The 13,204-nt window shown below is 47.0% G+C and overlaps 1 protein-coding gene across 1 annotated transcript in view; it reads right to left on the bottom strand.

Moving 5' to 3' along the window:
- Nucleotides 1–9,622, bottom strand: part of DNER (delta/notch like EGF repeat containing) — a 315,989-nt gene extending 306,367 nt beyond the window's left edge. The window contains exon 1 of the mRNA XM_059167803.1: nt 8,714–9,622. Within this exon, the coding sequence (XP_059023786.1) occupies nt 8,714–8,989 (276 nt within the window). The 5' untranslated portion in view covers nt 8,990–9,622. The remainder of the gene's footprint in view (nt 1–8,713) is intronic.
- Between the last annotated feature and the right edge of the window lie 3,582 nt (nt 9,623–13,204).

Raw genomic sequence — 13,204 nt, 5'->3', positions numbered from 1 at the left:
CCTGACTCTGGACACCCCTCAAGGAGAAGGGACCAGGAGGTAGAGAAAAGGGGGAGCAAGGAGGCTCCGGCTCTAACTAAGTCAAATAAGAGAAAACAGGAAAGTAAACTCCTTCCACCAACATTTATGGAAACATTCAGAGATCTTCTTCCTTTGTCAAGGGCCAGATTGCTATCTTCAGCTTTGGGGGCCATACTGTCCCGTCATAGTGACTCGACTTTGTCACCAGAGCCCCGACGTGGTGACAGACGATACTGAAATGTGTGGGTGAGGCTGTGATGAATAAAACCTTACTGATGGACATGGATATTTCAATTTCTTATAATTCCACACATCACAAAATATTGTACTCATTTTTATCTTTTTTCCAACCATTTAAAAATGTTAAAACTCAGCACCTGGGTGGCTGAGTTGGTTGCCCTTGACTCTTGATTTCAGCTCTGGTCACAACCTCAGGGTTGTGGGGTCGAACTCCTTGTGGGGCTCTGCGCTGGCTGTGGAGCCTGCTTGAGCTTCTGTCTCTCCCCCCGCCCCTCTTCCATCCCTCACGCTCTCGCTAAATAAATAAATAAATGAATACTAAAACTAAAAAAGTTAAAACCATTCTTAGTTCTTGGCATGAAGGGGAGGGAAAAATACAATATGGGCTGTCCTTTGCCCACCCCTGCTTTAGTTCATCATTCAAGTATTGTTAAAAGGAAGCTTTATTAGAAAGATTAAAAGCCAAGGCTACTGCAAAGGGTTTACTGAAAACTATGGTGTGCTGCTCAGAACAGACCTGGCACCAGGGAAGTTATTAAACAGATTAAATCTGTCTTCCTGTGCCTTCCTGCTCCTAAACAGCACCCCTCCTCAAGCGCCTAGAACCCCCTCCTTGGTGCCCAGTGCCCTCGTGGTGTCCACAGCTGCACCCCACTGAAGCCCTGGTGTATTCAACAATATTTATGGAGCACCTACTGTTCGGGGCCCCTGCACTGGGTGCCCATCCCAGTCCTGGTTCCTGCTCTGCCCTCACTTACTCTGGAGAGCAGGGAAGGGCAATTCAGAGAAGACCCTCCACTTGAAGACAATGATCAAAGACTCACATCATGAAAGTTGTCTGAAGACAGGTTAGTGCTCAAATAAAGCAATGAATGATTCCATAGAAGGATAAACCATGAGTGCATGCTCCGTTCATATTGTTCTCTGGTCTTGACCCCCACTTGGTAAGTGGAGTACAAAGGAGGAACCAACAGAAGTGAATGCTGTGGGGTGTCACCACCAGAATCCAAGCCTTCTAGCATCTGAAACGTCACAACCAAAGAAATGAATCTCTACTGATGGAATTTTGGTTTCTTTGGAAGTCACATAGGAAAGGAATTTTTTTTTTTTATCCAAGGGAAAGGACTTTCTAGGCCCCCCACTTTTGTAAAGAATGGCATAAAATAAATATTATTCCTATTATAGATGTGTGCAACATCTATAATAAACTACCTTTTTATTGGGTGTCTCTCAGGCTAGTCACTGAGACACTTTCCGAAGCTACAATAGCCTGCAAGGTTGGCCGCAGGACCCCATTTTTACAGATGAGAAAACCAAGTCACAAGACAATGAATTCCTCTCCAACGTACTCAGAGCTGGATTCCAATACACACTGGACTCTTTCCACCCATCAGGCTCCTTCATGGAGACTTCAAGTCCACTTTCAGATGCAAAACTCTGCCATTTGAAGAGGGCCAAGAAGGCCAGAATGCTCTTCTGGTGAGAATGACCAAGAGTAGGTGTGACTGTATTTGTTTTCTCTGCCACATGCTAGCCCCATGCTGGGCAGGTGGTGGGGACTATGGGGCCATGATGGGGCAGGGCGGAGGGGGAGGGAGCAGTAGCTAATGGGAGCTCCTCATGCTGATCATACAGTACAATCACCTGGACAGCATTTAGAAAATCACCAGTGCCCAGGGCCCATCCCAGACCACTTCAGTGAGAATCTGGGAGACAAGGGGACAGTAGGATACAGGCATTCCCCTTTGCAAAAGCTCCCAGAGGATTCTAGAAGCCAAAAGGGCTGGACAGCAGTTGTAGGGGAGGGGAGACTCCAGAATGGAAGAAGGGGTAATTAAAAGAAATTCTGTCCACAAAACTTTGCTGTGTTATTAGATTTTCTCTTTGGGGGACAAGATTCCATAGTCCCAGCCACTGGATTAAGCAGTTTGGACCACAGCTGCCTACTGAATCACTAAGGAGATCTAAAAATACTACTTGGGCATTCTGTGTTCTGACTCAAATACCCTTCAGCTGCAGATAGGTTTTCTTTCCTGTTTGATGCTTATGAAGTATAGGCATAAACAAAACCATTTTGGAAGGTACCCTGTCACATGAGAAGCTTAAGCAAAGAGGCTAAAGACAGAATGCCTTTTTGTCAGGGGGCCAAGCTGAGGAAAGTGACGTTTCCTAAGAATGCACTAGATAAACAAAATAGGAAAATCACTTCAATTTAACAATACCAAGAAAAGCAACTGTTTCGTTTACTTAAATTGTTGCAGGATTTTAACAAGCTTTTCTCATTCATTTCAACGGAGAATGAAGTCATGGGGAATTTTCTGAGAAATCATTCATTTATTTCAGAATAAAAAAGAACTACAAATCTATCAAAATTTTAATATAAGGAACTGTTCCCTTTTTTATACTTCTGTTGTAACATAACTCATCCCAGTGGGGAGAAAAGGTTGAGTCTGTTCCTTGAAGAAAGACAATCTCAGACAGGAATAAAATGGCATAATCATATTCTTTTTTTTTTTAAGATTTTATTTACTTATTTGACAGATGGAGATCACAAGTAGGAGAGAAGCAGGCAGAGAGATGGGACAAAGCAGGCTCCCTGCTGAGCAGAGAGCCCGATGCGGGGCTCGATCCCAGGACCCTGGGATCATGACCTGAGCTGAAGGCAGAGGCTTTAACCCACTGAGCCACCCAGGTGCCCCTGGCATAATCATATTCTATACAGAAATTTTATCATCCTTTTCTTGGTACACTTAGTATTTGTGCAATGCTTTACCATTTTAAAAAATGTTTTAAAACTCCCATACTTCTTTCTACTTCTTGATAAACTTTACTGTAATCCCATTTGTGAATTTCATCTCTTCTATGAAGAAAATAAAGCAAACATATTAGTCCATTTTAGAGATATGAACACTGAGGTTCAAGGCTGTTTAATTACCTTCCCAAGGACACAAAAAGTTGACAGAACAGCCAGTGAAAGAAGCAGTCTCTTGACACTTTAGGTAACACATTGAACATTTTGCACACATCACCATGTGAGCTTGGGAATGAATATATGTGTGCCTGAGTTTGTGCGTGTGTGTGTGTGTGTGTGTGTGTGTGTGAGCCTATTTGTGCATGTGTGTGCAAAAAGTCCACTAGATTGATCCTGTGCAAAGAGCCAGAATTTTGTTGTTGTTGTTGCTTGTTAGCTAGCTTCCATCAAAAATGGATTCATCAGGGGCACCTGGGGGCTGCAGTCCATTAAGCAACCGACTTGGATGTCAGCTCAGGTTGTGATCTCAGGGTCATGAGCCTGGAGCCCTGCCCTGGGCACCAGTGCTCAGCACAGAGTCTGCTTGAGATTCTCTCCCCCTCTCTCTCTGCTCCTCCCCACCACTCTCTAAATAAATAAATAAATAGAATCTTTTTTTTTTTTATGGATTCATCAGAAGCAAAACCATTGTTTCAAGTTAGCGTGTTTAATCAGAGGAGAGGATTATAGAATCAGCTTAGTGGGTAAAATTAACTTGCATAAAAAGCAGCTATGCAAGCAGCCTCTTTTTGCTCCAAGTGCAGAAACTGACACATTTTCATTATAATCCCAAAGGATAAGAGTCCTAGGAACAGGAGATGAAAAAAATAAACAGGTGTCTGACGGCTTGAATATTTGGCAATGGATTATTTCATTACCACAAGAAAGTTTTACAAGTAAAATCACACAAATTAAAATAATTTAAATAATTGCTACTTTGGCCCAAGAGAAGGAAGGAAAAGAAAAAGTCGGCCCAGAAGTAGCTGCCTCTGGTGCCTGCTTGCTTCCCCAAATGAACCCAAAAGGTGAGGAGAGCAGCCTCGATCTTTCTGAAGTTGGGAGTTTATTTCAAACCCACCAGAAATATTTGTATATCTTTTATTTAGTGCCCATTTGCTTGTCATCACGGGAACAAGAACTTCAGCTGGGACCCAGAATTCTAACCCTGAGGTGAAAGCCCTGCTTGGGGGTGGCACAGGGAAAATTTGCTGTGCCTTTGTCATTCCTGCGGCCCTTTGCCCCAGGTGAGCCGAGTGGTTCAATCTCTGTGTTTCAGAGCAAAACCAGTCTCAGAAATCCTTCGGTCTCCTTTTTACTGATGACAGTCAAAGAGGTTATAGCCCTTGCTTAAGGTCACACAGCGAACAAAGGGCCAGGGCTGGACTTTAAACTCTACAGCTCTGCATCAGACCAGCTAAACTTGGGGGCGCCTGGGTGGCTCAGTCAGTTGAGTGTCTGCCTTTGGCTCAGGTCATGATCCTGGAATTCCAGGACTGAGCCCCGCATGGGGCTTGCTGCTCAGCAGGGAGTCTGCTTCTCCCTCCGTGCCTCACCCTGCCTGTGCTCTCCTTCACACTCTCTCAAATAAATAAAATCTTAAAAAACAAAAACCAAAAGGAACAGCTACTTGGTCAAATGCCAGCTCTACTACTGACTAGCTGTGTGACCTTGGGGCAGTCATTCAACTTTTCTACACGTCATCTACATAACAAGGACAGTGGCTACCAGTTGGTGCTACAATACCCAGCTTATCAGAGACTGTAAACAGTGGTGAATTATTTTGGTAAAGTCCCAAAACAGTGCTGGTGCATGACAAGTGCTTGAGAAAAGAGTTATCAGCCATCATCATCACCACCACCATCATCACCATCATCACCATCACCACCATCATTTCTCTGTGGGGTGGTTACCATATACATTTCAGAATCCATTGAATCGTGACTTACCATGTTTAAGTGTGAAAGAGGACTTAGAAAATATGTATTTTAAGTGTTGTATGATTTTCAGGGCAATCAAAATGTTTAATCTTAGACTGGTCATTCAGTCAAATGAGCTTCATTTCTACATTTGAGAGATGACACTCGCACTAGCTACCTCATACAGTTGGGTAATGAGCATATGAAATGTGTACAGAAGTTTAAAAAGAAAGAAAAAAGATAGCATTTATGGAGGAACTATGGGTGCTCAGTGATTTACAACACTTAATGAATGAAATCTTTCCAAAAATCCTGTTGTGAATATCCCACAGACAGGATGGGCAGCCACTCAAAATTTGGTTGGAATGTCAAGACTGAAAATGGCGCACACACACACACACACATCCCAGCAGGGTATGAAAAGGTTTCTTGCTCACATAATGGGGTTCTCTGGGGAGATCAGGCAGCTCCCAAATAGATCCCTGGTGGCTTAAGAGGGAAGGGAAAGGAACCGGCCTGGGGGCGTGGACAGGGAAGCTGCAGATAGGGGTGGGGCTAGGAGTGCATGGGCGGGGCTTGAACACATGGTCAGGGCTTAAGTGTTGGAACCCCACCCCAACACCCAGGCTTTGCGATCAGCTTACCCGCATGTGGAGCGAAAGGCGAGAGGGAGAGGTGAGACTTAAACGCTGTCAACAGTCACACATCAAAAACCCAAATCAAACCCTTTCTTACAAACCCTGTATGGTAGATCTGGTTCTCAAAGATGAGGAAACTGAGGCTCGGTCAGTTTAGATCACCTGTCCCAGTAGGTTTAACTGTGGCTGCTCAACTTCAAATCCGCACATCCTGCCTTCACACCACACATCTCCCAAAGCCAGTGAGTTCCTGTCACCGTGCGCCACCAGAGCGCCGCCTGGATCCACCGGCTGGCCCCAAGTCAGTCAGCCGAGCACAGAGACTGCAAACAGCCTTAATCCATTTTAACCCTAACGAGTGATGTATGAGTTTCTTAATTTTCTCGAAAAAAAGAAAAGAAAGAAAGAAAAGGAAAGAGGATGGAAAGGAGAAGGGAGTTGAGGGAAATTGGAAGGGGAGGTGAACCATGAGAGACTATGGACTCTGAGAAACAACCTGAGGGTTTTGAAGGGGCAGGGGGTGGGAGGTTGGGGGAGCCAGGTGGTGGGTATTAAGGAGGGCACGGATTGCATGGAGCACTGGGTGTGGTGCAAAAACAATGAATACTGTTACCCTGAAAAAAATAAAAAAATAAAAGAAAGAAAGAAAGAAAAGGAAAGAGGAGAAAAAAAAATAAAACTTCCGAGTTAGGTTCTATTGTTTCCATTGCTAACATTACTGTCTTTGCTATGGGGGGAGGGGTGGCACTTAAGGCTTCTCTTCACACACAGGTGAAATTCCATTTCCAATGTAGCCAGTGAGCATTATTAGGTTGTATTTCAGTAAGCACCAGTCTGCAATGGCTAACATCCATTCCCCTTATCTGTAATTGAGTGTGTGTAAGGGTTTTTCCCCCTCTCTTTATCTTCTCTACTGAGATTGCCTTCTTTTCCCCCCCACAGAAAACGAGAGTCCTACTCCAAGATCATGAAAGATTAAATTAAAATTATCAGGATTCAATTTTTTAGGGGTTATAAGTCTCTGACTTATCTCAGTTAAGCTCTTCTGGGGAACCACGCTAGATGAGGTTCCAAATTTGCTAAGCTTTACTGTTAGAATTAGACTTATTTCAGCTCCCTCTCCAATGAGGAGCTCAGAATACCGGCATTGCTTCTCCTCAGGAAGTCAGCACTCCACAGCTAACACTGCTGGAATGGGAGCTATACAAGAAACCCAAATCTGTTTTGAACCAGTTGGTGCTACAATATTTAGGTATCAGTTTGTGAGTCTTTTCTGGATGAATTACATGACACATCAAGTCACTACTTAGGACAAAAAAAAAATTATGTTTCTCTATTAGTCATCTAGGAAACACTACAGAGTTCTCTCCCTTTCTTGAGGATTCCTTATAATTTTTGAGTCTCTTACACACACACACACAATCTCAGAGTTGGGTTAAATTCCCAATGTTCAGCTTTTCTTTCCCTTTACTTAAACTGAAGTACACACTAACCTGCCTTCTCCTGTCCATCCCCACTATCCTGAATCTGAATCGACTATTTCTTTCAAGGATGTAATTCAGACATGTAAATATAACAGCAGTTCGATAGAAGCATTCAGGCAACTCATTTCTTCAGAAAAAGTCATATAAATCATCAATCAACAAGGGAAATTAGTTAGCAAGATTTTGTCCTAATGGTTAGAAAGGCTCCCACAGCAAATTCCCCCAAAGAGTCATCACGCCCCAAATTCACCTGTAATGATCATATCACACACAATCGCATCATCATCATCATCCCCTTTGAGGAAATTAAAGCTTATTGGAACCAGTTAACAAAGAAGGGCACAACATTGAAAAGACAGATTCAGGCGGGTAATTTGCCCCTAAAGAAAAAAAAAATTCTAGGAAATAGCAAACATTCTGGCTGTCAAGGTCAAGCTTCTCAATCCCAAATAGCTCTATTAAGAAAATATTAAAGCTTATCTCATCTCATGTGTGGCCTTTCTTCTCCTACAGAAAGACCGTTTGGGCATTCTCCAAGTAACTCTTGGAGCATTTTATAAAATGTTTATGAAACAAACTCCTCCACTCCAAAGGCATGAAAGAAAACATCTGATCCCAGATATGTTCCACATTCACCTGATTTAACTGAATAATTACAGAGAAGTTCATTATTTGCCCTTGCCCTGGAATAGACTTGGAGATTTTCTACCAGCACACACACTGCTACCGACTCGCCTATCTGAAAATGTTGATGTTATTAGGTTAATAGGTTTCACTGAGCTTTAGCATACTTGTAATCCATCCTCATTTATTATGTTCTGCCAAATTCTCTTGTAAATCCCAAATCCACGGGCGGCCGCTGGGCCATCTCCCATCCCTCGCGCCGCCCCACGCTTCCTCGAAGCTTCCCAGTGCCCTGCTCACGCCCTGCAAGCACGACCCAAGCGTGCGCCTCGAAGAGCGGCCAGCCCGGAGCGCGACACACCGAGCCCCACGCACAATGTCCCCTCGAACGCCTCTGACTGTTGCAACACCCCCTCCTAAGCCCAGAAACGGCTGGTCGCAGGCTGCGGAAAGGCAGCTGCCCTTTCGGCCTCCAGCTGCCTGATCAGAGCCCTCAAGGCTGGAGGAAAGGAAAGAAAGTGTCCGACCACCTGGCACTGAGCCCGCCACCACCCGACTCCCACAACGCGCACCCTGACACACCCAGGGGCGAGCGGGACTGGGAGCAGGGGCCACTTAGACATTGAACGCGTCGCCCGGTACGCTCGGAGCTGGCTCTCCCGAGCTGCCCCGGCGAGCATGGCTTGGCCCGGGCCAGGAGGGGCGCGTCACTTGGTGGTCAGTGGTCGCGCCAGGAGTACCGGGGCTGGAGGGACGCGCGACCAGAGCCCCAGGCTGGCACGGCAGGAGAACTGGGTGGGCAGGGAAGAGGCACTTGGAAGGTCGGCCAGGGGTTCGTAACCACGCGCGCCGGGAGGCCAGATTCATCCCCTCCCCGGGGGAGGAGAAGCCGGTGTCAAGCATGCTGGATCCCCGCGCCCGGCAGCGCGCAGCGTCGGGCGGAGAGAAGCTGCTGGTCCCCGGCCTGCGTCCCGCCCCACGCCCGCCCGGTCCACTCACCTGGCAGTTGGCGCCAGAGACCCCGGCGGGGCAGGTGCAGCTATAGCCGGGCTCGCCGGCAGGGGCTGGGGACTGCTGGTCGGGCGCCGGGTGCGGGGTGCACACGCCTCCGTTCTGACAGGGCTGCGCCGCGCACGGCCCGGGCGCGGGCAGGGGCGCGGCGGGCACCGGGCTGGCCAGGCAGCCGCCGCGGGGCCCCGCGCCAAGCAGCAGGAGCAGCAGGGCCGACGTGGGCAACAGCTGCGCACCGGGCGCCAGGGCGCGGCGGGGCGGCATGGCCGACCGAGTGGGCGCGGGAGCGGAAGCCGGAGCTGGGGCGCGGCGGCGGTGGCGGCGGGAGCGGCGGCGGTGGCGGCGAGGGCTGCTCCGCTGGGCCGGGCGCCTCCTGCAGCTGCTGGGATCCGCGGTTCCCGGGGCAACGGAGGGCGGGGCCTGAGGGGCGGGGCAAAGGGGGCGGGGCTCCGGGAGGGCGCCGGCTCGCGAGGAAAGGGGCGTGGGGACCCTTCCCCAGCCGAGTTGGGACGGGAGGAGCGCAAAGGTCGACCCCGGGCCCACAGGCTTGAGGGGTGCGGACAGAGTCGAAGGTGTATCCAAAAGGACCCCGAGGGGCTGCAGCGGCGGCGCGGGCCGGGCGGGGAGCTACGCGGTGCTCGGGAAGCAGAGGTGGTGGAGGGGTCAACGCCGGCACGGGGAGGACTTTACGGGGCCCTCAGGTGCCGAGCGGCCGAGCGGAGGGCGGGGCGGCGCCGGCTCGCAGCAGCCGTCCGCGGCCTCTTGGCGCAGAATCGGTGGGACCGCTGCGGGGCCCGGCCTTACCTCATTCCCCGGGGCTACTCTTCCCCCCCTCCCGCAGCACGCCCCCGGCGCACACAGCCGGCTCCGCGCCGCCGCCGAACCCCGGAGCCCTGACGCCCGCTCATCCGCGGGGCTTGCTGGGAAAGGCCCTGGTGTGGGCTCCGCGGGCCCCGGACCCTTGTCCTTGGTGCTGACCGAGGAGTCTCCTTCCTCTCAGGCTCTTTCCCGAGGGCGGAGCCGGCCGTGCAACTCAGAAACGTCTGACTGTGGCGTTTGAGAGCTGGAAGAGACCTCAGGATCAGTGTCCAACCCTGTCGTTGAGCCGCCGAGGAAACTGAGGCCCAGACAGGCTGGACTGGAACCCAGTGGGTCACTTGACTCCCAGCCCAGAACGATGTCAGTCTTCTGCAAGAGCAGTTCAGAAGCGCAGGTTCGCAAAGGCCCTGCCAGGATTTACTACGGAGCTCTGTGTAGAAGAAACATCCACCGTGACCTACTTGGGGAAAGGGATGAGGTGGGGGGACTCTTCTAAACGTCCCGATTAGGCTGGCTTATGCTTTGACAGCCAAGGAGGTCCTTTTCCGTTGCATAAACGCAACCGGCTTTGTCTCCACCACCTGACATTTCACAACCTCTAGGTATAGACTCCCAGGTACTAGTTAGCTTCTGTTTAAGGTGGCCTCGTGAGAAAAGAAAATGCGACTCTCGTGGATTGACAGTTGGGCAAATTTTTCTTTAGGGTACACGAAAATAGTTTTGTAAAAAGCTGGGCGAATAAATAGCAGAGAATCCACGTGAACCCATTCAGGGACGTGCCACAGATGGGCAAGCAGGAGCCGCTAAGGTGTCCAGTGAACACAGGAGGTAAACTGCCGAGCTTTTCCCAGTCTTGCACACGGAGGAGCAAATGTCAGGCTTTTGTGCTTAGAAAGATGCCTAAAATTCATGTTGTCGTTGCAGGAAATCGTTGAAACCTAGATGCAGCTACATTCAGCAGGGGAAATTCATACCTCCAAGTGGATCAAACAGTTACTACATATTCCCTCACACCCATAGTCTTTTATCTGAGACTTCTTAAAAAAAAAAAAAAAAAAAAAAATCTTAATTTTATGCCACGCCAGCACCCTCTGCTGGTACTAGTCTCACCGTTCAGGTGTTTCTTCCACTTTCTGTTCCTGGAATATGAATTCTTTCCCAAAACTAACTTTTCTTAACCTTAAATCCTGAAAAAAAATGCACTGGTGCTACTCACTCCCTTCCATCAACACACACACTCAAATGAAGTGTGAGGAAGTTTGTAAGCCAATTAAAAATTAGTTAAAATTAAAATTAAAGCTAAAATTAAAACACTGTTACTTATATTTTTTTACCGGCAACACCTTGGTGTGTGAATTTGTATCACTTTGAAATATGGGGAAAAAAATTGACACTGGCTTTATTTTCTGGGTGCTGATTTCTGACTTTTCCAGATACTGTTTAGCTTTTGGAAAAGGATTCTGTCTTTAATCTTGAATAAGCAGACTATGGCAGAGGGTGCCTGGGTGGCTCAGTGGGTTAAGCCGTTGCCTTTGGCTCGGGTCATGATCTCAGGGTCCTGGGATCAAGTCCCGCATTGGGCTCTGTGCTCAGCAGGGGCCTGCTTCCTTTCCTCTCTCTCTGCCTGCCTCTCTGCCTACTTGTGATCTCTCTCTGTCAAACAAATAAATAAAATCTTTAAAAAGAAAAAAACAAAGCAGACTATGGCAGAGACAATACAAGACCATTTCCTTTTTCTCCAAGCTAAAAAGAAAGACTAAATCTCCCAGACCCCTTGATGATAGGTGGAGCTGTGTGATTGGTTCTGGACAATAGGACATACTGCTTTGTGTTCTGGCCCCAAACAACCAGACACTAAATATCATGCAAGTGTTTATTATTGTTATTGCTATTATCATTCTTGAAAAAGTGGGTTTTTTCTCCGGCTCTTAAGGGTGATTTGGTAGTTGGTTGACAGTTCCCAACCATCTGCAAAACCCCCAAATACCGAACTAAAAAGTTCAACTAATATATTACCATGTCTTATTAACAGAATTTATTGAAAATCTGTTGGTTCTACCTTTAAATAAGAACTAAAAAACCAATTATCATTAGTTCCTATTATTCCAAACTTACATAACATCAAATCTTCACCCTAATCCACATAATTTCCTTTCTTGATAGATGCCCTACATTTATAAGTTGAGAGCAAAACATAAAAATAATGTGTCTTGATTTCAATAAAGAATGTGATAGAATTCTCATGCTCACCTTAGGGAGAAAGTAGACTTGAAACCATTGAACAAGTGTAGTATACACATACTAGTCAGGGGCTCTCTAGGAGGCTAGAGGAAGTTTTTAGGGAAATGCCATAGAATCTCAAAATTCGGCAGTCAATACAATTCATTCCGGAATCAGGATGTCAAATTATCTCAACCAGAGCTAAAATAAGTGAAATAGAGTATTAAGTGAATGATAGTACATTTGGCCTTACTACCATTTGTCAATACTTCTGTCTCTCCTTCTTCTAAGAACTTTCTGGTAGGACTATATTTTCCTGTCCCCTTGAAGTTAGCTGTGGCCATACGACGTGCCTTGATCAATGAAACATAAGGGGAAGTAGCATGTAGCACTTGCAGGTGGAAACCTTTAAAATCCAATGCATGATTCTCGTGACCATGCTGACCAGCAAGACTCCAAAAGTTGGAGCCTTTCCTAACCCGTGTCCCTGAGGTAGTACAATGTGGTGAAACAATGGGAACCTGCAGGAGGCATATGGTGTAAGACATAAATCATTGTAGTTTTAAGCCACTGAGAAACAGCGATGTTGAATAATCCAGGTCACACGCTAGTAAACGGCAAGGTAAGACTAATTATTCCCGATGAACCATGTAGTAGGAGCAGCTAGCTCAGATGGGCTGTTCCTGTGAGACAGAAGACTGGGTATCTAATTGGAGATCCCAAGGTCTCTGAATTTAATGGAACAGAAAATTTTCAAGAAAAAATGTGGTCCATTTCTTTTCATGGATCTATTCCAGAGTTATAACTCAACTGCATTATATCGTAGGATGTTCTAAAAATGCTACAAACAGATGCAAATAGAATTGGCTTTGTTTTTTGGGTGTTTTTTTTTTTTTTTTGGTTTTTGGTTTTTTTGCATTTTGTCACAGGAGTAAAACATGCTCCCACACTCGCACACGTTCATGGGCGTTTGGGGAACAGCTGGCCACAAGGAGAGTAATACTTCTCTTTGTGGTAAGGTTCTCATACCCTATGACTTCAAGAGCATCCTGTAGGAATGCTAGTATCGACGCAGGGTATGATGACCCACACACTGAGAATCTCATAGAATAAATTGCAGAGGTTACCTGCGATAATCTCCCAGGGCCAGAACTAAGACCTAAACTGCAACATTTACATGGTGTGATAAATCACCTTCAGCTTACCTGGGGTTCCACAGGTATAACCTGTGCATCTATCAATGATTTAACACCCACCTTCTCCCCAAAGCATTGAAGTTTTCTGCAACAATTGGCAGATTGATGTCTCCCCTTTTTTTCTGCACCAGAGTTGCCTGCAGACAACAATGTCTTCATTGTTGTCTCTTCTCACTTTCAGTTACTCTTTAAAGATAAAAGGGGACATTCCTGCCCCCACTCCCCCCCCCCCCCCGAGGATGGC

This window comes from Mustela lutreola, chromosome 3, assembly GCF_030435805.1.
Source record: "Mustela lutreola isolate mMusLut2 chromosome 3, mMusLut2.pri, whole genome shotgun sequence".
Taxonomy (NCBI): Eukaryota; Metazoa; Chordata; class Mammalia; order Carnivora; family Mustelidae; genus Mustela; species Mustela lutreola.
This window is presented reverse-complemented; position numbering and strand designations above follow the sequence as displayed.